The following is a 24,854-nucleotide window of genomic DNA, read 5'->3' as shown; positions in this document are numbered from 1 at the left end:
GGTCTATGCAAAGCTGTTTTTGTTTGCCTTAATTTACTAAAGGTCAGTGAGACTAACATTCAGGAAAGAAAGTTGGATGAGGACAAGCACATCAATGAACAATGGTTCATAAGACATACTAATCCCAACACTGCTAACAACAAAAATAATAATAAGAAGAAAAAATTTGAGCTGGTAACTCAGATGCAACATGTGCCTGAAATCATGCACATACAATACATTACAACATGACTGGGAACTCACTCAAAGTGTTTGAAGTGATAGCAAAAGCTGAACAGAAACTCAGGAGTCCCAGAAGAGAAACCCCTGCTACAGGAACACAGCTGAGATACACCTGCAAATCCTATTCAAGAAAATAGCAACTGTAGCTGCATAATCTGTGGTCAGGATCAAATATTGCTACTGCATTGTACCCATCTTCCAAATCTTGCACAATTTCTCTCATGGCCAATCCAAACAGCAATACTGAGAAACAAATTCTGTGAAATATTTCCAGGTAGTTCATTTGAGATGATACAAAGCTATTATAATACCCCCTTGTCAACTTGGCATCCATCCCTTTAATACTACTTAACATTCAAATAAAGACAAACTTGGGAGGATAAGGCATGCAGGTTGCAAACTCAAACCAGTCTGTGCAATTTAGTGAGACCTTATCTCAAAATGAAAATAAAAAGGACCATAGATGTAGCTTAGTGGTAGAGTGCTTGCCTTGCATGTGTGAAACCCTGGGTTCAATTCCCAGTAATGCACACACACACACACACACACACACATAGATAATATAATAATCGTGCTTCCTGCTAATATGTGCAACTATTTCTCACTCAAATAAAACATGCAAACTCTGTCTCCCCAAAAAAATTACAAAATTCATGTATCCATCCCTGGGTGATATTCACAACTCCTTTAGCTGAGTCACACCCTTCCATTAATATTCAGTAGTTTAACTAATGCAATATAATGAGATATAGAATTAACTTACAATAGTACATCTTATCATTAAATGGGAGGAGAGAAAACCCTGGTGAATATATACACAAATATACTCATATCAAAATGAAAAATAAATTTTATAATTTAGGCTTTGTTTCTATGAATACTCACATGATTGCAGCTGGTTTTTATCGCTAGCTTTTTGGTTAAACATTGCATAACTTCTTTTTTATATATACTGTGCATTGAAGGGGTGCTTTAGCACTGAGCTACACCCTCAGTCCTTTTTATTTTTTATTTTGAGAAAGGGTCTTGCTAAATTACTGAGGCTGGGCTTGAACTTGGAATCTTCCTTCCTCAGCCTCGCTGAGATTACAAGCATGCACCACCACGCCCAGCCATAATCTCTTAGTTGAAGCTAACACCTCTACTCACTCTTACACTGGATTTTCTTTAAAAGAAGCTTCTTGTTCAGGAGTAATGCTATACAAAATGCCATAAAGTTGAGTGAAGCATTCCTAGGTCCACTAGTGTGGATTTAGCAAAGTATTAAAGGCATAATAAAATTTATATTCAGTTGTCTATTAAGTGCACCCACCCCTCCCCCAAAAAATCTACCAACAAAGTTCATAGACTGTGTTCTGAGAAATATTATTAAGAATGATGCCTACTTTGTCATTAGAAGCATTGGAAGTCAATGAAGAAAGAGTGTTTTTTAAGTGTTTTTAGAAAGCAAAACCATTAAGCTACATGAAATTCATTCTTAATGGTCTTTGTAAAAATCACTATTAAGAATGTGGAAAGTTGGGGCTGAGGTTGTGACTCAGAGATAGAACGCTCACTAGCATGTGTGAGGCACTGGGTTGGATCCTCAGCACCAGATAAAAATAAAATAAAGATATTGCATCCACCTATAACTGAAAAATAATTTAAAAAAAAAAGAATGTGGAAAGTCAATACACACACTGGAAAACTATATTTACAATGCATATTTCTGAAAAAAGTATTCAAATGTACAATGTATAAAAGCCTTATATGAATCAATAAGGAAAAAACAATAAAATGGCAAGAATTACAGCAAGAAAATATAAAAAACAAGAGTGATGATAATACTGTATCCAAGGTTTTGTGAAAATTGAGTGAGAAAAACACGTTTTGAAACATAGCAAGTTAAAGGTTTAATGTTGTGCTTTGCACAGATAAATGTTTAATAAATCTTACCTATTATTTTTATTGTGAAAAAAAATGGTAAAAACTTAGCTGCTTCAAAAATTTGATATCCTTAGTATCATTATCATTAGGGAAATGAAAATAAAACTATTTGAGGGTTTTAGCACCCTGAAGGTATTAATGTAGTCAGGAGGAAATGATCTCAAAAGGATAGGGGGAAATAACTACCTTCTAGGGAAAGGGATGATTGAATAAATTTTCTAGATGCTCCTATTCTTAAACCATATGAAGAGAAGAACAAGCCACAAATCCGGACATTGCAGGAAAGGCAGATTTTACTAAGAAAAAAATGAATGTTGATGTTTATTGAGTTTACTACGTGTGAGGCACTGTATTACACATTTCAGAACCATTGTCTACTTTACACATCAACACCCTATGTAGTAGGTTTTATTGTTCCCATTTTTAATATTTTGGAGTCAAGACATAACTTTTCCTGATTTTGAAGAGCATCTCTAACTTTTGTTGTTATCCAAGGTGTAGCATCTGAAAAGGCTCCTAAAGAGCAAGGTTTTGCCTATGGAGAAGCACCCAGAGTAGGGTGGCTGGTGTTTCAGTGATGGTGACATTATTGATTTCAGCAGGATCTCAGGGGGATTGGAGAAAAAGATGCCCAACCTAGGTACAAATTGCTCAAGGTTAAAATAGTCATCAACTAACCAGTTAACTGTGCCACATACATTAGCCAGTCTCCTATGACAGTGTGCTGCAAGGAGTAAGAGACTAGAGGGAAAGATTATTCCTGAAACTTCCTAGACATGTTTCCGTATCAGCAACTTTGCCCTTTGCCTTTCCTCGGCCTTCAATGCTAGTCCTTCAAATATCCATTCAAGTATCCATATGGTGCACCTCTGATCTTCCTCTATGCCTTTACTCAATTGTCACTACTTTATGAAACCTTTGCCCAAATCTATTTTCCTACTTTGACAATCAGGGTCTAGCACCCTCCCTGTGTGCAGAAAGGGAGCTGCTCTTGACTGAAGCACTGCCACCTGGTGTCCAGCTAAAATATTCTGTGATTTTTCTCTCACCTAACTGCCTTTGGTATTTACGGGTTAAATGGTGTCAAAGTCCACTGGCAACAGGGGCTTGCTGAACCAAAGCCCCTGAATTTCCCATAGCATTAATCATACCAGAGAGGATTCAGGAGGGCTGGCTGGTTTTTGATCTATCACCCTGCCCCATGTGAAAGTGACTGACTTGAAATGACTGATAGAATACATGGAGTGATTTGGGCTGAAGAGTAGTTGGCTACTGTGGAAATAAAACTTGACATTTTTGTACAAGGTAGGAGGTTTTCCTCTGTTAAGTGAAATTTTGCTTTCTGTTCTATCCTTTACTATATTATACAAATGTCCTAAGTTGTGGGGTTAAGAATCCTTAATGAAAAAAATTAGTCATTGTATAGTTAACTCATATTATTAAACTTCATATTATAGGACACCTCTCAACCTCCCAATATAACATTGAATTGTACTGAGTTCTCATTAAGAGTAAGGAGCATGATAGACCATGAATATCTATGATAACTCATAAAATCTTCTGTCAATTTCAAAATACTCCTCAGGGGGGAAAAAAAACATTGTAAGCTTGATCTTGTGGATAGTCTCTACTACAGTTTTAGATTGTATCTCCAACCTCCCACTATTTTATATATTGAGTGCAACTGGTTGACTGCCTAAGGTAGGGCAGTTATTCTACGAGGTGATTTACCTCTGTGCTATAATTTAATTCTTATTGTAACTCTTCAAGATTGGTAATACCTTCCTTTAGTGAGTGTTATGGTTTGAATATGATTTCTATGTATGACCCTGGCTTTCTAATGCAGAAGAGGAGTGAGCATCATAAAGGATGGTGAAGAAGAGTTCTAGGGTCACTGCCTGTACCAGCACCAGTTTCATCTGCTGCTTCCTTTCCAGCTTTATTCTTTATGGCTTATACTAGAGCATGTGAGAATCTGTGAAATGTCCCAAGATCCCATTTATAATGACTTTAAGAAATAAGGATGACTTTAAAAATAAGGATGTCTTTAAGAAATAAGGATGACTAAGAGCCAATCTTAACACTAAGGAGGGTTGCAGCTACTGGTACATCAAAAGATCCTAGTCCAAATACTCAGTCACACAGATTTGTGCCCTGATAGTGCTCTTGAGGCACCTGCAATGGCACCCAACTGTGGCTAGTGCTGCTCTAAGAGCCAGCATCAACAAAGAGCAATGTACTGTGGAAAAGGAAAATTCAGTAAATTACGTGTTTTTTTAAATAATCAAAACAACATACAAATAGATAAATAGACATTCTAGTAGTTATAGCTCCCTCCACAACCAGACCAAAGACTGCCGACTCCAGTTCCCACCAATACCCTAGCCATATTGGTGAGTCAGACCCACCACCTTCTCTTTCACCATGATTCCCAAATAAACCAAATCAGTACTCAACACTATCTCAAACTGAAGCCAAGCCCATGTCCTCAGCTGGAGCTCAGGAGTGAGCAGAGGCAAGGGCCACACAGAGCCTGCCATGCATGCCAGCCAGAGCCTGAGGTGCAGCAAGCCAGGACACATGTAAGCAAGGGCACACCCACTTGTTGCAGTGCAATAGCCCAGCCCAGGCCAGGTATGGATGCCCACTCCATACAGTGTCTCAGACCAGAACCCTAGATATCCGCCATCTGCTGACCTCAACCTCCTGGGAAGCTAGGATTGTAATCAGCAAGAAAACTTAAGCACCTGGCACAGAGAACGTGTTTCATATCAGAGCCAGTGATGCCACCTCATTTCATCAACCAGGGGTTTTGCTTTTGTTTTAGTTCAACCTTCCCTCCACAGGAACATCTTCATTTTATCTCTTGCATGTGGCTAGTTAATTTTTTTTAATTAACTTGTGATGTTTGAAAAAAGCACTGCAGAGGAAGTTCACAACTGAACTTGGTTCATGTTCCAGCCTGCGCTGTGATTGTGACATTGAACGTGTAACTGAACTCTGTGGCCCAAGTGTCTTCATTTGTAATTTTGAGGAAGGTGTCTGGTTCTTTGCTTCTCTAGAAGATTTTCAAATAAGCCACCATTTAAGGTTCCATGGGGACTAGAAGCCTCTATTTCTGGAGCCTTTTTGTGGTTTATCAACATAATTAACTTGCATCTGGGCCTCCTTATGTAACTACTTGAGTTTTGGTTTTCTTTAGGCATCGACATTAATAATAACATCCAGTTCCTGTCCAGCTTCCTAAATTATGTTGCTATTTGCTCCCTCACTCACTCTCACGCTCACACATTCTCTCTTCAAACTTTATGTTTTAAAATTTTCATTACTCTCATTATCATATGTTTAGGAAAGAATACTATATATTTTAAAAATGATGTTGGATGGCATAAAAATCCCTCAAACTGGACCCACAACCCTATTTTAATGACTGTGGGGATGAAAAATAGGAAGGACAAATTAGAGTCACTCTTTAATAGTAAAGAGGGTTACAGCTACTTGCAAAAACACACAGGGAAAGATTTTGTTTTTCAAAAATCATTCACAATGTAGCAGTTGACATATTTGACCATCAGACTGAGAAGGGTTGAGTCTGTTATCTTTACTTGAATGTGTGGAATTGAAAGTGCACAACACAAACTGAGTAAGAAGAACATACGGTTCATTATACACTAATGGTGCTGAATACAACACAAAAGAAGAGCAATCACTGTTCCAGCTGCTGGCCAATTCTCTAAACCAGGTCTTCATCAGTTTAAAGTAGCATTGTGGGAATTCTAAGCCTAGATAGGTTAGTGAGCAAGAAGGGGATTCAGAGGCAGCAAAGCTCTGTTCACACTTGATTTCAGACTTCTGGCCTTCAGTACCATAAGAGGATAAATTTTTGTCATTTTAAGCCACTAAGTTTATGATAATTTCTTAGAGAAGCCCTAGAAACTAATGTAGTCTCCAAGGTAATATTTCTAAGTAGATACAACTAAATTTGATTCTTCACATTCATGAAAGGACACATGGTACACCAACATCATTTGATTGATCTTTGAAATATTTTGAGTACAATTTCTCAAACACCAAGCATGCAAACACACATTTTTATTTAGCATTTGGCAACTATTTGAATATTCATAATTTATTTGAAATTCATAATTTACCTGATATTAGTTCCTGAGGATGTACGATGGATAACACACAAATATTTAGTGAGTGCTTCCCACTTATCATTGATCAGAGAGTGCAAATGCCATCTAGATCGGAAGAAAAAAATTTGAATGATTTACTTGCTTAGACCCTGTCTTCTAGAGCAGCACCGTGCAACAGAGCTTTCTGAGAAGGTTGGAATGTCCTACATCTGCATTGTTCAGTGGATACCAGCCACATGTAGCTATTGAGCATTGAATATATGGCTAGTATGAGAACCCAAAATTTATATTTTATTTAATCTATATTTAGCTCCCTCATGTGGCTAGTTACTAACATACAGGACAGATCATTTCTTGAAGATGATACAGGGCACAGCCTGAGGAATGTGAGGCCAACTCTAACAACTACTACCGGTTATAATACAGGGCAATAAGTACGGAGATAAGCACTTATTTGACCAAATTTCCAGTACATGTAAAAGTAACATAATTAGGCAATAGATATGCGTTCTACATGGAATAATTTACAAGAGAAATGTTTTTGAGGTAATTTGTCGTCCAACAATAAATGATGAGTCTTTTGACATTGATTGAAAGGTCTGTGACCTAGTTTCATTGGCACATGTACAAACACCCACTACAAGGCACAGTACACTATCACTCTTGGTAACAATAGAAATGGCAAAATGGCACTTTGAGCTTTCTACTGACACCCTAGTTTTTAGTGATAGAATCCATTTTTTTAAAATATTTATTTATTTTTTAGTTCTCGGCGGACACAACATCTTTGACTGCATGTGGTGCTGAGGACCGAACCCGGGCCACACGCATGCCAGGCAAGCGCGCCACCACTTGAGCCACATCCCCAGCCCCCAGAAGAATCAATTTTTTAAAGTCAAGTTATTTCTTCCTGAACTATATCAGTATCAGTAAATACTTTTCTTCTAATCCTTGACACACCAAAACAACTTTAAAGGAATTATTTATCAAATCACAAGTTTTGAGCCCAGTCACAGGGGGGCAGCATCTGCAAGCAAAGACTCTTTTCTAAAGTGGGTGAGTCAAGTAGTCTGATTGGCTGGCTCCAATTGCAGTCACTCCTTTTCTCTTTCTGTTTCACATACACACACACACACACACACACACACACTTTCCAAGGTCGATCAACAACTACTTTTTTTGGATCCATAAGAAGCTTGTGAGAAAGCCACTTAGGAGCAGTCAGACGTATTGACACTTTCTGAAGAAAAAGGAGAGATGATGCTACTCTTCACACCAGGGTTGATCATATGGATGCAATTGTCACGTGAGTTCAACACTCCATGGCTGCTTCCAGAAAACCTGATATAATAGAAAATTATCTGCAATCAGAGAATGGGTTTTCTGTTCCTGTTTGAGGAAAAAGAATTAAATGAAAGGATAAGGGGAAGGGGAGAGCAAAGGAAAGAAGGAGGGAAATCCTCAAGAATAGGAGAGACGTTGTAGCTGGGGGAATAGTGATTTAATCTCATTTTATCTGATGCTTCCCATTTTTTTTTTTTTTTAACAGAAGTGAATGGAGAACAGCTAAAGCAAATTCCTCCATCCCTGCACATACAGGAAGGAGAAGACTTCACCATATACTGCAACTACTCAAGCACAATCGACAGTTTACAGTGGTACAAGCAGAAGCCTGGGGGAAGTCCTGTCTTCTTGATGATAATAGTGAAGGATGGAGATGTGAAGAAGCAGGGAAGACTGACAGCTCAACTTGGAAAAACAAGAAAGGACAGCTCCCTGCACATCGTGGCCACCCAGGCGACAGATGTGGGAACCTACTTTTGCGCAGTGACACAGTGCTCCCCCAACACCTGCTGCCTGTCCGCAAACCTTTCCCAGGGGCTTCTGGAGCAGCTTCTCTTCTCCCCCTCAGGAGGCAGAGAAAGCTGAAGTCGCACTGTCTGCAAAGAACCAGTACCACTCTTCCTTGTGGTAGTAGGAATGCATGCAGAAATTCACTCTGTAAGGCATGGAGAAGTTTGATGGTTTGATTTTCTAAAATTATCAGTGAATGAATGCATAAAGAAATTGTAGAGCTTGATTACATGTGGCACAATATTATTCAGTAATAAAAATGGATGAAATATTGTCATTTACAGCAATATGAATGGAACTTGAATGTGTTAGGTGAAATAAGACAGACACAGAGAGACAAATAACGCATGTTCTCACTCTTTTGTGGAATTTTTTTGAAAAATGATCTTAGGAGAAGAAAATACAATAATGGTCACTAGAGACTGGGAAGGAGGGAGGGAGAGCAGCTAGACCAAAACACAGAGAAGATGAATTAGTTATGGAACTCTATAGCACAGTAGGGTGAATAAAGTCTGCAAAAATGTATGATATATTTCAAAATAACTAGAAAGAAGAGTCTGAAGATTTCCAATATATAAAAATGATAAATGTTCAAAGAGCTAGAAATGCTAATTACCCTGATTTGTTCATTACACAATGAATACATGTATTTTACTACTATACTATATCCTATTAATATGCAAGGATATGTAAATTAATTTTTTTAAAGAATTATACACTTTGAATGAGTGAATTGTATTATTTAAATTATATATTTTTAAAATTGTACTTTTTAACAAATAATGTTTCATGTCACAACTCTGTAATAGCCTTGGAAATCTTATAATGGATGGAAAATTTACCAAATAGCTATGTTACTCTTAGGAATTAAATTTAATCTGTGTGTTCCTATCAATATTTTTTTACATATAATACATGTTATTTTTGTTGTTTTTTTTTTCAAACAAAAAAAAGACCTAGGATTATTTGTTATTTGTTCTTTTTAAAATATTTTTTAGTTGTATTTAGACACAATACCTTTATTTTACTTATTTATTTTTATGTGGTGCTGAGGATCAAACCTAGCACCTCACAAATGCTAGACAAGCGCTCTACTGCTGAGCCACAACCCTAGACCTGTATTTGTTCTTTTTATATATTGAATTGGTTCCTAGGTTATAATGTTTTCATCACAGTAATTTCTTTATTAAAAATTTGTTCTAATTAGTTATACATGACAGTAGAATGCATTTGGACACATTGTACACAAATGGAGCCTAACTTATTCCTCTGGCTGTACATGGTGCAGAGTCACATCGATCATGTAATCATATGTGTATATAGAGTAACAATGTCCATCTCATTCCCCCATCCTTCCTACCCCCACCACATCCCCCTCCCTTCCTCTCATTCCCCTTTGCCAAATCCAAAGTTCCTCCATTCTTCACTAGCTCCCTACCATTGTGGATCAGCATTCGCTTATCAGACAAAACATTCGACCTTTGGGCGAGGGGAGTGCATTACCCCCGTGTGCTGCTTCACTGTGTGGGAGTATGACAAGTCAGGACGGCTAAAGGATATCTTGTTAGGAATTTCCAGCAATAGTGGGGTGCTCCGGAACCTGGAGGAAGGATTTCCATCGCACGAGGATCGGCTACGGGGACTCAAACGCGAGAGGTTTGTCGCACGGAGGGTAACNATGGAAATTATGCCAACCTATAATGACCAAGAATTCAAGGCCTTTAAAATATGGACCCAATCCACTTGCCCCACCTAGTTTCTCTTTTGCGCAACACAGAGTGAGCTCCAGCAAGGCCAGTGTTCTTGGCTCCCCATTGCTTCTCCATCTGGGAACACCCTTTCCTCTTCTCCCTGCTTTCTTATCCTACCATCTTCAAGACCCGTGGCACTTTCTGACTGTACAGGTTCATAATAAACTGGTCTTTCTCCAGGCCTGTGCTACCTGCTGACCCCACTGGATTTAGCACAAGCAGAGCATGGGCAACTAAAAGCATTGTTTGGAAAGAACTTGTTTTTAGAAATTTTCTTTTAAAAGTACTGAGATAATCGTAATGGAAAAATATGAACTTTCTGGTACTTCTTGGCTCTTATTTTATTGTTTATAGTATTGCTTATTTTTTAGTTAAGAAAGGAGTCTCTATAATTTCTTCAGGATCCAAGTTCCTTGGATCTAACTAAATCCAGCCTGTGCTTCTCTGACCAGTCTGTCCAGTGACAGCCTGTCCTACACATCTGGGCCTTTAATCACGTGTCATGTGCAGTCATGTAACTGTTTAGCTTCTCAGTAGATCAGAATCTCCTTAGGACCGGGCACTGAGCCTTCTGTGTGGTTAAAGGACATGAGGCATGGAAGGCTGTCAGGACAGAGCCTAGTACATAATGAAAGCTCCTACTAAAAGCTTTAGATATTGCTGTTGTCACTGCCACTGTCCTTGTCATCATCACCATCATCATCATTTTACTCTTCTTCTTCACCCCAGAGAAGAGATTTTTGTTTTAAGTATTGAGCATGGACTCAACTGATAGGAGCTTAATAAATGCTTGTTAAGTTTCACTGCAATGATAAAGTACCGACTAAATTAAATGGAGGGCTAGAGAACAGCATGCGTAATGGTTAAAAGCAGAGTATCTGCAGACATGATATTTGGATCCAATGTTGGCACTTCCATTTGAGCACAGTGTCTAGCCTTGGGAGGTCTCTGTATTCTTGACTGTTGGGCCCACTTCATAGTTTTGTGATGAGAATAAATGGGTTTATATTCTCACAGTGCTCCAACTGTGCCCAGATGCAGGTGTCTTAAATAAAAGCATTATCAAATGGAGTTGAGTAGAAATTTACCTAGAGAAAAATTTTTATAAGCAGCCTCAAGAAGACTGATGCTATTTTATTGATTTGAGAGACTAAATTGCCCTTTTTGATAATATTGTTTGCATACATTTAGTATGCTAACTTCATTGGCTCTCTGCTCTTTGAAACAGTTGCAGCAGGGTCTCCAACAAGACATGACTGGTGACTAACTTTAAGGTGCCTATCTTGGTAGTACTTTTAATTCAAGCTCTCCTCTCATGTACGGTAGTGGAAGCTCTGACATGCCACCTTGACTGTCCCCCCTCCTTCAGGGATGCTAGGAGTGCTTCCTGCTGTTGGCACATTCTAGACATCTGCACTCAGCTGGAGAGAGCTCTTGGGGACAGCTAAATCCAATGGCTGGTGGATGTTGCGATCAAAGACCTGTCCCCCTCACCCAACTTGGGACAATTCTGAAGGTTGTCCAGCCCCAGAGTTCCCTGAGGTCATCTGAAGCCCTTGATGAGACTTTATGGCTTCATGGATGAGACTTCAGCTGCTCCCCACTACCCAAACCCTCTTTCTTCCCTTCCCTTCCGTTCCATAGGTGTGGGTCTGGGAGCACACCCTAATAAGTGTCTTGCACCCTATCTCCATCTCAAAGTTCACTTCCAGGGAACTTGGCATGGGACACCAGTTAGGGCAAATTAATTTGTTTTTATTCATTCTAATTTCACCTGAAATTTATAATTACCTAGATTATGTCTGGTGATTGTGTGGCCAGGTTTGCCATTTGTGATTTTTAATTGCTAAAAGGCTTAATTACTTTAAGCTAAAAAGTTTAATTAGCAATGCCTTTTACTTTCTAAATATTCCCAGTTTGATCAATAAATTATATAGCCACCCTTTCTGTAAACCAGCCTCCTGTCCCCAGGCCTCATTGCCACTGGGGGAAAGGTGGTCACATTGAATTTCTTGAGTTTGTAGCTTTCCATAAGCATAACTTGGGAACCTCACTTCCCTTGCTGGGCTCTATCCACTGGCCCTACCCTACTTCCTCCCAGGACACCTGAGTGACCCCAGGGAGCCTGCATACTCTCAATGGATCAAATTGCTTGCCCAGCTCTGCTCAACCCACCTCTAAGCTGCTGTTCCAACCCTGTTTCAATCCTCCCTGCTCCCTAGAGCTGTGGCTCCCACCAGCTCTACAGCTCTTGGGTATCAATGACCTTGGGCACTTCACCATTGCCACAAGGACCATGTAACCCCCAAGAGTCCCCATGGATGCTCAGCTCAGCCCAGACCAGGGTTTGAGTTTCTATTTGGTTGTTGCTTGATATAGTAGTGACACCTGTGAAGCAAGTAAAGAAATTCATTGCCTTTGTCTAGTACGGACTCTTTTCAGTGGGTCCCTCAGCAGAAGGGTAGCCTGTATGGGTGCAGTTGATCTCATTTCATCCACAAATCTCTTTTCCCCCACAGAGTCATACATAAGACCATTAAGGTGGTTGGATCAGATTGGGGTTGAATAGTAGCCTCCAAACTATACCTTGAATCCATATTCCTACCTAATCCTACATGGTTTAAGGTTTTTGTTTTTTTCCCCAGAAGTTTCCTCATACTTCACATAAATTGGCACAAACAGATTTGAGGAAATTGTAGCCTAACTCCACATAAACCAGGTATGTATATAGGCAGTCCTTGCTTAGCACAGTAGTATAGCACCATAAAAATGACTGGGAAAGTTGAAACCATACAAAGTAATCAAGGGGGAAAATTAATAATCAAGGGGGAAAATTAAAATTGGGTAGTGACCCTTAAAAGGTTTTATCAAAACATTAAAAACCCTCTTACTGATGGTTATAAAATGCATAGGGAAATGAAAAATTAGTAAAAATAATATTTATTTACTGTAACTTAAAACATTAGAAACATAATTAAAGTGTTTTATTTTCTGTCTAAAAAGCTTATCAAAAAGTAGTTTTGAAAAGAAGTCCTTGCTTCTATATGATATAGAACACACATCTTTTCTATACCTTGGTGATTGTTATACTCTATTGTAAGTTTGGATTAGTTTCTGATATTTTATTCCTTGTTCTTGCAACATCATAAAATATTTGTGAGAGCTCCTTTAAGGTAAAGTTTTCTGCTGACATCACTTCCGTTGAAACTGCTTCATTTTCCAGGGATCCGGGTGCAGTCTTATCTGTGCTACTGTGCTAGCAGCTTTACCAGTGTATTAACATCGGTCACACCATGCTCGGTTCTGAAATGCTGAAACCAACATTTACAAGGCTCTTCTTCGATCTCCTTATAATTGCTATTTTCTCTCAATGTGGCAAATAATTTAAATGCATTGGTCTGAATACTGGCCAAAACAATTAAAATTTTTAAAGACCAGTCTTTCATTCGGAGAAGAGAACATTCTTGCGACCACTGAGCCACAACCCCAACCCTATTTTATATTTTATTTAGAGACAGGGTCTCACTGAGCTGCTTAGCGCCTCTCTTTTGCTGACTCTGGCTTTGAATTTGAGATCCTCCTGTCTCAGCCTCCCAAGCCACTGGGATTACAAGCATGTGCTACAGTGCCGGGCTCCAAAGAAGAGAATATTCTATTTCAACCCCAAATGGCTTTCTGTTCCTAGCATGATTTAAACTAAATGAAGCTGAATTCACTTTACCTTGTTTCTTATACTCATTGGACTTTTGCAATATGGCTTGGTGTACCATAGCTTCATGTCCATCCAGGTTTCTTCTATCTTTGCTCTACTATTACCATTTTCAACTCTTCAAATCACATCCAATTTCACTGTCAGCACTATCACTTCCATGGTTGCATTTTAATTTTTGTTAGCTTTTATCATTGATTATTCATCTCTGTAAAATCTCACATGGGTTTATCACTGGGAGACAAGACAGCAACAACACTACACAGCACTTTGCTGTCTGTGTGTGAAATGAGTAACAGACGTGCAGCAACCAATCACAGATTTTGAAAGAAGTGACATGATTGTCAGGCCTTGATGTGCATCTGTTACTTATGTAGTGATGTGCAGATTGACAGTGAAGCCTTTGCTAAACAATGTTAATAAAGCAATCTTTGCTTTGTAGGCACTGACATGCATGAGTTTTGTTTCAGTTCAACAATACCAATGCCCAAAAACCTGGTTCAAATTGCAGTGAGGTTGGTACTTCATGCAATTACAGTGAATATACTGTGGTGTCTGAAATTTGAGCCAGGTTGTTGGGAGTGGTATTATTTAAACTGAAGCTCCTGCATATCAATGTCATGCAAAGCAGGAACCATTTTATTAATGTAGCTTAACAAATATTTCTGAGCAAGTTTATAGGACTGCATTTCACCCTCCTTGTCACCCCCCTGGCCAATGGATTGTGAGCAGAAGTTGCATATATGGGTTCTAGGCTAAATGAGGACATCTGAAGAGGCCACTGCTCTGTTAACCTGGGTCTCTGAGTATCTAAGATGAGGATAGCCCCCCTGCTGAGATATGATAGACATGCAGCATAAGCAAGAAGTAGCCTTTGTTTTAAGCCGCTAAGATGTTGAGTCTGTTTGTTTCTGTAGTGTAATAGCCCATTCTGATTGACACACAATATACTTAAGAGAGAAGCTAGGAAAAGGAGGAGGGGCAGCTGGCAGAATTCAGAACCCAGAAATTGGCAGCTGACAGTCAAAAGTACTCCAAGTCAGTGGGAGGGAGGGTAGAAAAAGAATCAGGGGCACGTACTTCAAACAAACAAACAAAAAAAAAAAAAAAAACATTCGACCTTTGGTTTTTGGGTTTGGCTTATTTTGCTTAGCATAATATTCTCTGGCTCCATCCATTTAACTGAAAATGTCATAATTTTATTCATCTTTAAGGATGAGTAATATTCCATTGTGTATATACACCACATTTTCTTTATCCATTCATCTGTTGAAGGGTATCCAGATTGGTTCCATAGTTTATCTATTGCATCACAGTAATTTCTAAGACCACAAAACAATGCAACTGCATTGTAGAGGTTAAACATTACAGGTGAGGTGTTTGATTCACAGCTGAATGGCAAAGTAAATTTTTTTGCATTTTTCCATGAATTGTAATAAGAATGTACCACAATTTCTTTATGCATTTATTTGTTGATGGGAACTTTGGTTGATTACACTGCTTGCCTGTAGTGAACAGTGCTGCAACACACGTGCAAATGCAGGAATTTCTTTGACATAATCATTTCATTCCCTCTGGATATACACCCAGTGGTGGGATTTCTGGATCCCTGCCACAGCACTGGCTCCCTGTGCATTGGTCCACTCCAACTATCCTCTTTTCCTTTTCTTGAGATTTTGCCCTACTTAGATTGTTCTCCCTTCTCTTCTTCCTTTAATATATTTTCTGCATTTTTATGCTACAAATCACTCCAAAGTAAAAGATAAATTTATCACAAGCATTGAAAAATAAGATGAGTTCTAAACAGTTTCATAAGCAATTCTGGAAAGATCAAAAAGTGCCCATTATTATCCATGGAAAAAATGATTTTGCCTGACAAAACAACTGCAAGAAATGATTTACTTCTGAAGAAAAAAATATTAGGATAATTAAGGTTTAGTTTGAGTTTTCTATCATATTTCAGTGGAGCATAGTGTGATATTTTATGGTTACCTTCACAGATTGTTTCTTTTCTTCTTTATTATTTCCTGAACGAAAGATCAGTGTAGCTTTCCTTGTTAAGCACATGTGAGGGGCTCTCATCTTGTGCCTATTATTTTCTTTCTAGTAAATTCTATATACACAAAAAAGGGTTTGACTGACAATACTGTTTGACTTGGTGTTGGAGTTCATTGGCTTTCTCTTCCAAAGCATCTTCTTTGTACAAGATTATTTGAAGATACTTCCTATGACTGTTATGTTCAACTATGTTAAAAAAGCATATCAATATAATTTGTTTGAGAGCGTTCTTTAGGATGTAATAGTAATTCTTTTCCTTGTCACACTAATCTGTATCACCACTCTGTATAAGTGATTTTTCTGCTGCTTTTTTTTTTTTACCAAAACTGGGTCCATTAGTTGACATCTCTTCCTTTATCCTTCACTTATAAGAGATATAATAAAAGTAAAGCTGATATTATAATTTCCAGCTCATGAGGGAAGAAATTGAAGCCTCCAGAGATTAAGCAGATTTACTTATTTTTAAAAATGACTAAAATCCAAAAATTGGACAAGGTCAAGTGCTGGTGAAGATGTAGATCCACAGGAACTCTCAGATGCTACAGATAGAAAGAAGTGTAAGTGGATCCCACATAGAAAAATTAGGCCATCCTTATAAAGTTAATCATTCACTTACAATGTGATTCGGCAATTCCTCTTCTAGGTGTTTAGTGAAAAGAAATAGAAGTTTGATTCACACAAAAAATTCTGTCAGAATGTTTATGGAAGCTTAATGCATGATCAGTAAAAACTGTAACAACCCAGATGTCCTTGGACTGAAGAATGGGTAAGCTAATTGTAGAACATCCATATGGTTAAGAACCACCCAGAACAACAACAACAACAAAGTACGGATTATTGACTCTTACAAAAACGTGGATTAATCTTCATTGCAACTTGATAAACTAAGAAAACTAGGTTCAAAAGACTATATATATCATAGGGTTCCATGAATACAACCTCAGGCAAAGGCAAAGCTAAAACATGGGAAACATAACAAGGGTTACCTGGGGTTGATGAGGCATATCCCACATCTATATACCACGAATTTGCATTTTATGCAAATTTTTTAAGTAACAAAAATATTACTTAACTCCAAATGAAATAGATTCCACAACAAATGAGTTTGGTTTTTTACAATGAATAATACAACCACACTAAAGTTGTTGTTGTATTTTTTTTTTAGTGTGGAAGAAAATAACTAAACTTTTGAAAATAGTATTTTGAGTGGACACTGTAAGGCTAAAGGCAAAAGAAATGTAAACAGATATTGTATTCTAGATAATAACTTCATTCCATAGGCAGTATGAGTCATTCTGATTATGTGTATATTGGGATTGAACAAATACATGTAAACATATTTTTGGAAGAAGGAGTTATAAATAATGATGTGGGGAGACTAGACTAACCCAGTGGAGTTGCACTGAACTCTGAAGTTTCAGAACAAAGTTATGTGTTTTTCTTAATATATACACAAATATATTGGTTCAAAAAATAAAATCATTAGGAGTGCTTTCTGATGGTCAAAGCAGAGAACTAACCTCTGGTTCCTTCATCTGAATTGCATCTAACACCTTCCAGAACTTTGGTAAAGTGGATAAGAAATTATTGGAAAACCTAAGTTTTGATTCAGAGGGAAGTCACAGCTCTTTAGTTGTTCTGGTAGCCAGAAAGAAATTGATCTTTCTGTTGGAAAGATATGAAATGTTTTCTGAAGCCAGACTAAGGCATGCATGAAGAAAACGTTTTTAGAAATAAATAAAAATTAAGTGAGTATTAATTTATATTGCATTTGTCATAAATCATGAATGACTCTACAAAGAGTTTTTATCATTTTTTTTTTATATTCCTAAGCAACACACGTATTCACCTCATCACAAAAGACTCAGGCAGAACAAAAGTGAAAGCCCCTGGCTAAATTGCCCTCAATCCACCCAGCTTGCACCACCCTTCTCAGATAGCATCAGTTTTTTCAGTTTAAGCTAAATAATGCCAGCTTTTTTTTCCTTTTAATTTTGTGTATGTATATATGTATACATATACATACATAAATTTTATATTACATATACGCATATAATTTTATGCAACTATATACACATAAGTTTGTCATGTAAATTATATTTGTTTGATTTTTTTTTTTGGCCACATGTCTTTTTTTGTAACATTTCTTTTGTGTGTCATTTAATAAACTGTTCTGGAGATCTTTCTACATCAATAGAGAAGTCTTCTTTACTCTTTTTAAAAGCATACTTAATACTTGAAATAGTCCATCATTTAATTAATTCTTTCTTGTCCTAAAAAATATTGTGTACTATTCCTTTGTAGAATTTTCTTTGTATATGTATGTAAGTGTTTATTTTAATGAGATTTCTGAAATTGAAATTGCTTTACCAAAGGAAGGGTACATTTGAGGGCTGGGGTTGTGGGTCAACAGTTGAGGCCCTGGGTTCGATCCTCAGCACCACATAAAAATAAATAAAATAAAGGTATTGTGTCCAACCACAACTAAAAAAATAAATATTTTTTTACAAAAAAAAGGAAGGATACATTTCAAATTGTAAAGAAAGTAATAATTTGGTCTCCAAATAGTATAAATAATTATATACCCACCAACAGTGAGTGAAAGGACCCATTTTACATTCTTGTAGAAATTGAAACTATCAATATTTTTTAATAATCCAAAGAATTTCTTAAAGATATTTTCCTGATTCCTACTGCTTTTTCATTTTTACTGTTTTTATTACTTTATTGCACATATTATGGTATGCACTGTGAGAATTTGATACATAAATATGGTATGTAATGATCAAGTCAGGGTACTTATTTCCACAAACACCCTTAGAAGTAATAAGTTCCAGTAATACACAGCACAATGGCTGACTCCAGTTCATAGTAAACTTATATATTTTGTGAATAACCAGAAGAAAGGAATATGGAGGGTTTCAAACTCAAAGTAATGCTAAGGAGATGGAAAAATTAATTATCCTGATTTGATAGTACATATTATATATGTGTTTTGAAATATCACACTGTACCCTATAAATATGTACAATTAATGCACACTGCTCCTAGAATTTTTTTTTCTTTTGGTACCAGGGATTGAACTCAGTGGTACTCAACCCCTAAGCCACCTCCGCAGCCCTATTTTGTACTTTATTTAAAGACAGGGTCTCACTGAGTTGCTTAGCACCTTGCCTTTGCTGAGGCTGACTTTGAACTTGTGATCCTCCTGTCTCAGTCTCCCAAACTGCTGAAATTACATTTGGGCACCATAGCACCTGGCTCCTAGAAATTTTGAGCAACTTTTTTACGTAGCAGCACTTTTGTCATTCAATTTTCTTCATTATTTATTCCTACATTTGGACATTTTTTTCCTCTTAGGTTATTTTCTTTTTTCTTCATAGAAATTATTTATAAAATGTAGATAATGCTTATTTGCTTCAATATTTTACTCAAACATAATACCTTTATTTTAATGTGGTTGTTTTTAATTTCTAAATAGTCAGATCTATGAAGTATTTATTTCCTTTTTGGTTTCAAAGGTCAATATCTTTTAGAAAATCCATAAATGTATTTTTTAATATCCATTATAATTTGGTAAAGTATAAATTATTTTATTACCAGTTAGGGAACTGTCTCAAAGAGATTTAAACCTTGCTCATATTCACAGTCCCTTAATAAGTTAGCATGAAAATTTTAATGCATTCTCTACCCGAAATTATCAAACACTAAAGTCTGAACATACATTGTTCTGCTTTGCCTGGCTGAAAGAAATAGTAAGAAAGCCTGAAAATAATGAATCAAATGGGACATCAGTGAAACAGATCATGGTGCCTATCCTGATACACACGTTAGATTAACATGTCAGGAATACTCCCACAGTAATTGTGAGTTATGAGTTGAGAAAATCAGTGGTCTTTGACCAGGTAGCTAGCATTGTAGGCCCCTAAATATTCAAATGACAATAGAAATACTTGATGATGGTGATTCTTTCCAGGTTTCTGACATTACTTTTCTCATACTCATTCCCTCTTTTGAACAGCCTTGGATCTCACTTTCCTTTCACCAAGCACCATCTGTACTCTCCTGTATTTGAACATACTATGGTTTTGTTTTCTTTACCCACTAAAGTATTCTATTTGTCTAGAACAGTGCCTGAAAATGGTAGGCACTCAACAAAATCTTCAATGAATGGAAAAATATTCATAACTGAAAATTTTATTGATAAATGCTAGGGACCCAAAAAACAACACAAGGGCATGGGTTAGTGTTCTATGAAAATAAAGAGCCCAAGGATGTCCCATGGGTAGCATAGTGTAGGCGGGGATATATTCCACATCATGTTCATGTTCTCATTAATTCCTTATTTGATGAGTGATAACATTTTGTTTATAATAATATTAAAGTTCAAATTGGAAAACAAGCACAGCATTTTCAAAGGGAAATAATGAAAACAGACTGACTGTTGAACGAATGACATTCAGTAAATTGTTATATGGAAAAACACGTATCTTGGCCTTCATCTCACATCGCATGCAAGTAGCAGTTCAGTTGGAGTGCAGATCTGAACATAACAATAAAGTATAAATCTTTTGGAAGAAAATAAAGTTTTCATTGCTTGTGTTTGATAAACATTTCTTAAGCAGGATAAAAAAGATCAAAACATCAAAATTGAACTACCTGAAAATTAATTGCATAAGGTTAAAAGGATAGCCTGTGAACAGAGAACATCTGTGGCACCCATCATTGTCAAAGGGCCTGTTTCGATTTTGAAAAAGGTCTTCTTCAAACCAGGAAGAAAATAAGCAAACTAATAAAAGGGAAAATGTCTTACAAGCTCTTCACAAAAGAAGATATCCAGATGGAGAATAAATATACCAATTCCATAAAATACAAAAAGAGATATAGCTAATGTTATAAGTCAAAATAGTGCTGCCCTTGCTACAGGATAACTGGGATAGCTCATGTTGGGGCTCTGATTTTAACTGATGTTCTATTTCCTGAACTGGATGGGTATGTTGAATTTTGTGACCACTTATCAAGCTGAATACTTATATCTTTTTACTTTCTTCTGCATATTACTATGCTGAAATAAAAACTTTAAAATGATACAATGATTCCATATTAATTTCAAAGTGATCTGTGAAACAAAACTAAAATTTCAGGTGTTTTCATGCTAGTTCTGTCTTGCATCTCAACTATTTTGGTGAGAACACAGCCATTAAACAAACACAACTTCAGATTTTGAGTAAGCTCTAGTCCTGTATTAGAATACCATAGATGAGAAATAGGACAACAGTGTGTTTTCCTACATTTGGGATGCAATAGGATTTCTGACCCTCGATGTGGGCAAAAGGACTCTAGCTATGAATGTTTTGGATTTTTAGAAAAGTTAAAAAGTCTACTGAATAAGGTCTCATGAGAAAGAGACCATGATGCTCTTATCTTATGGTTCGCAACAGAGTCCATGGCAATCCCAAGTTTTAAAAGTCTGAAGAAGCTATGTATTTTTATCCAGGAACACTACTAACTAAAACAACATGAAGATTGTATTAGTTAAGAAGAAGAATAAAATCCATTCATAGATAAGAAGGAGTATCTGTCATAGCCTAAAATATTAAAGGATTCCCGCTTCATTAAGACACATTATGTCAATAAATTTTGTAAGCCAAATCTTTGCAATTATTGATATAATCCCAAAACCTATGGAATGATTCCAGTTTGGCATAATAGAAGGGAAATGATTCATCCAGTCTTTGGATTTGACAGGCTAGTGAAATAGGGAAAAAAAGAAGAAGATATGTGTGTATTTGTGGCATTTATAAAAACAGTTTTACAATGGCTGTTTTTGGAGATCATATTTGATAAGTAAGAAAGAGAGCTGATGTACAGAAAAATAAAGTGGAGGGATCAATACCTAAATTATCAATAGATGGGAAAGCAAGGAAGAAGAATCTCAGCCTAAATAAAACACCCCAAAGCTGGCAGCAGGTCACAGCCTTCATTGAAGAGACTCGGGCAATAATTTCTAAGACAACAAGTGCAGTGATCGCCAGGTTTCCGGATGGTGTTCCAGATGTGGCCTCTGCCAGTGGGTTTCAATGTGAGGTGGGGAGATCTTCATCAGCGAATTGAAACACTTGTAGACTTCCTCACAGACTGGATGAAAGCCGAGTTCTTCTGTGTAGCCCATAATTTACAGATATTTGCAGCACCTCAAGCCCTGAGCACCTGTAACTTTATTGCAGTCATGCTCCTGTGTACCAGGACCTCTGGGAAGCACCTTCAGTCCAACGTGATTGACTCTTTCCAGAGGTGAATCATTCATCAGGGGATTTGACTGTCTTCTTTCATTTTCTATACTGACCTGTCTCATCTCTTCCCATGAAAACCTTTCCTGTGGGCCTTTTAATCCCCACTCCATCAAAAACAAACATTTTGGGGATGTAGCTCAGTGATAAAGTGCTTTGCCCAGCTGTGGGAGGCCCTGGATTCCACCCCAGCATTGCAAAAATAAAATATATTTATGGCCCCTGTGACTAAAACAACGTTTTATAGCCATTTTACATGCCTTAACTGAAACCCAACTCTCTGCTTATATTTTCTCTCATGTGCCTTATTCTCTCTCAGATAAAACACCCCAGATTTGGAGGTAGCAACTGTGTTCTCTTTGTTCCCAGTACAGTCTGGGCCTCATCTCTGTGCCTTCAAGGCTTTTGTCTTCCTTTACTTTCATTACTATCATCTTCATAAACAGTAAATACTCCTCTCAAATTGAAGGGTTTAACACAGCTTAGAAGTTTCCACTGTAACCTAAATACTGCATGACTTAAATGTCCACTTGGGAAGATCTTGTAATAATTCTCCATTCAGATGTTGACTCTCATGAAATCTTTCATCTGGTCCTAAACCAGTGATCCTGACACTCACACAGACCCTCTCCCTGCACTTGTCATTTGACTATATATGTCATTTAGTTCCTTTAATGTCATCTTATTCCCCAGAGTCTTATTTTATTCTCTTACCTATGACTTAACTCCACGGCCCAACACTTTGGATTAATATCTTTCTTATAATGCATACCTTGTCTGATAAATGGTATTCAAGGTAATCACACAGATGTGCAGACAAGTGTCATTGAACCATATTACTGTCAACACCAACTAGGCCCACAGTGTTGCTGGAAAGGATTCATTTTCTCTGTACCCATCTCTCACTGCCACTTCCTACAGGGGCTGTTTCAACACTTCTCATTGACCTCAGAATTCATTATCCATAACCATCTCCATCCACTCCTTTGGAAAAAACACTTAATTTCTGTTTATAAGAACAAAATCATCCTACTAAAAAGAAAAAGATGTTTCAGACGTCTGCTTTTGTACCCAAAATCTAAACCAGTCTTTTTCCTCTTTAATTGCAATAAAATCAGAAATAACTGTTACTCCTCCTGTCAAAAGTTGCTCTTTTGGCCTGTGATTCATGTTCCCATCCTACCAGTCTCCTTAGAACTTTGATTTAGTGCCTATAGATCATATGCTTTCAAAAGTGTATAGATAATATGCCAAATTTTTAAAACTCTGCCATTACCTCTTTAGAATTCTCATCCAGTTAACACCATGTCTTTTTGCTCCCCTTCAAATGATCCAGAAAAAAGGAGATCTCAAAAAAGAGATTTCTGTATTCAAACTTTTCTACCTTGTCTCATTCCCTTTCCCCTCTACTGCAGTTCATCTTCTGCTGAAAAGACTCAAATCATGATCTTTGTGCTTTTAAAAAATCAATAGACACTGAAAAGTTATTTTCTTATCAGAAATTTCTTTAGCATTTTCTCTGTTGACCACTTATTTCTTCTTAAAACTACCTCTCCCATCTAAGAAGACCGGCTATTGCTGATTTGCTACTTCACTCTCTGGACTACCCTTTGAGGTGTCTTTGGTACCTCTCCCACTACTCACCCTTCAGTGTTTGAGTCCTGCCAGGATTTTCTATTCCGAATTTTTCTCTGAGCAATTTTCTTGGTGAAATGACATCTATTATTTTGCAGTAGCACCCTGTCAACACAGCATAGTGGGTGAGAGGCTGAACGTGGAGGGGGAAGAGTAAGGTGCCACTCATTGTGTGTACTAGGGAAGATTATCTAACTTTATAAAGACCTGATTTTCCATCCACTAAGCAAGGACAAAATCTCTAAAGTGCTGCAGTGAGAAATGTGCCATAGTTATCAGTGGTTACTAATGAGAATTCTTGACTCATTAATGAGACAAACTTCAGTTGTCACCTACTGTTATCTTGGACAAAATGCATCTTTTCCTCCATTCTTCATCTTCATTTATAAAATGATTATGGTACCCTTTACCTTATAACATTAAACAACGCTATTTATTTCATAAGATTAAAATAGCCTTTTAATAAACACTCTCTGCAGACTATACTGCTAAAAGAACAGATGGAGCAAACACTATTAAGATGCTATTTCTATATTTAACCTCCAGAGGGCAATGTTGCATAGATTAGAGATGTCTCTGCAGACAAGTCTTACAAACTTCTGTACCTCACAGCTCATTGAGGTGCACATTCTAGTAGGATCAACACCAGAGCAATCAATGTCAAGGAAGTGTCTCTTGGTAACAGAGTCTATACTATGTCTAAGCAGAGAAGATCTTCCAGAGTCGAGCTCTCACCTCCTTTCTCTCTAGCCATGCTCTTGGTGTCCATTCTACTGCTTGGACTGCCCTTCACACTAAGTAAGTAGTATGGTATTCCCTGCTTCTGTCGCCACAGAAGGAACATGTTCCCAATCAGAATCTGAATAGAGACACCATCTCGTTACAGGTAGGTTTGTCCTGGTCTCACTGACACAGTGTTGATGTTGCAGGAGGAAGCAAAGCCCTGTCTGTGACCCAGCCTGACCTCCATGTCACTGTCACCGAAGGAGTCTGTCTGGAGCTGAGGTGCAACTATTCCTATGCTGCAACACCGTATCTCTTCTGGTACGTCCAATACCCAGACCAACACCTTGAGCATCTCCTCACATACTTGGCAAGAGACACCCTGGTTAAAGGCATCAAAGGTTTTGAAGCTGAGTTTAAGGAGAGTGAATCGTCTTTCAACCTGAGGAAGTCCTCAGCCCACTTGAGCGACTCAGCCAAGTACTTTTGTGCTCCAGTAGCACAGTGCCTAGGGCTACAGGGGGAGCTGAGCACAAACCTCCTCTGA

At 37.5% G+C, this 24,854-nt stretch overlaps 2 gene segments (V, D, J or C); both read left to right on the top strand.

The window, feature by feature from the left end:
* Positions 1-7,334: 7,334 nt before the first annotated feature.
* LOC107143995 lies at positions 7,335-8,919 on the top strand. The segment is given in 2 exon segments: positions 7,335-7,593; positions 7,837-8,919. Coding segments are annotated over 2 exon segments (429 nt in total).
* A 15,294-nt stretch (positions 8,920-24,213) lies between these two features.
* On the top strand, positions 24,214-24,854 carry LOC125615280. The segment is given in 2 exon segments: positions 24,214-24,382; positions 24,514-24,854. Coding segments are annotated over 2 exon segments (444 nt in total).

The sequence above is a fragment of the Marmota marmota genome, unplaced genomic scaffold, assembly GCF_001458135.2.
Source record: "Marmota marmota marmota unplaced genomic scaffold, marMar, whole genome shotgun sequence".
NCBI classification, from domain to species: Eukaryota; Metazoa; Chordata; class Mammalia; order Rodentia; family Sciuridae; genus Marmota; species Marmota marmota.
This window is presented reverse-complemented; position numbering and strand designations above follow the sequence as displayed.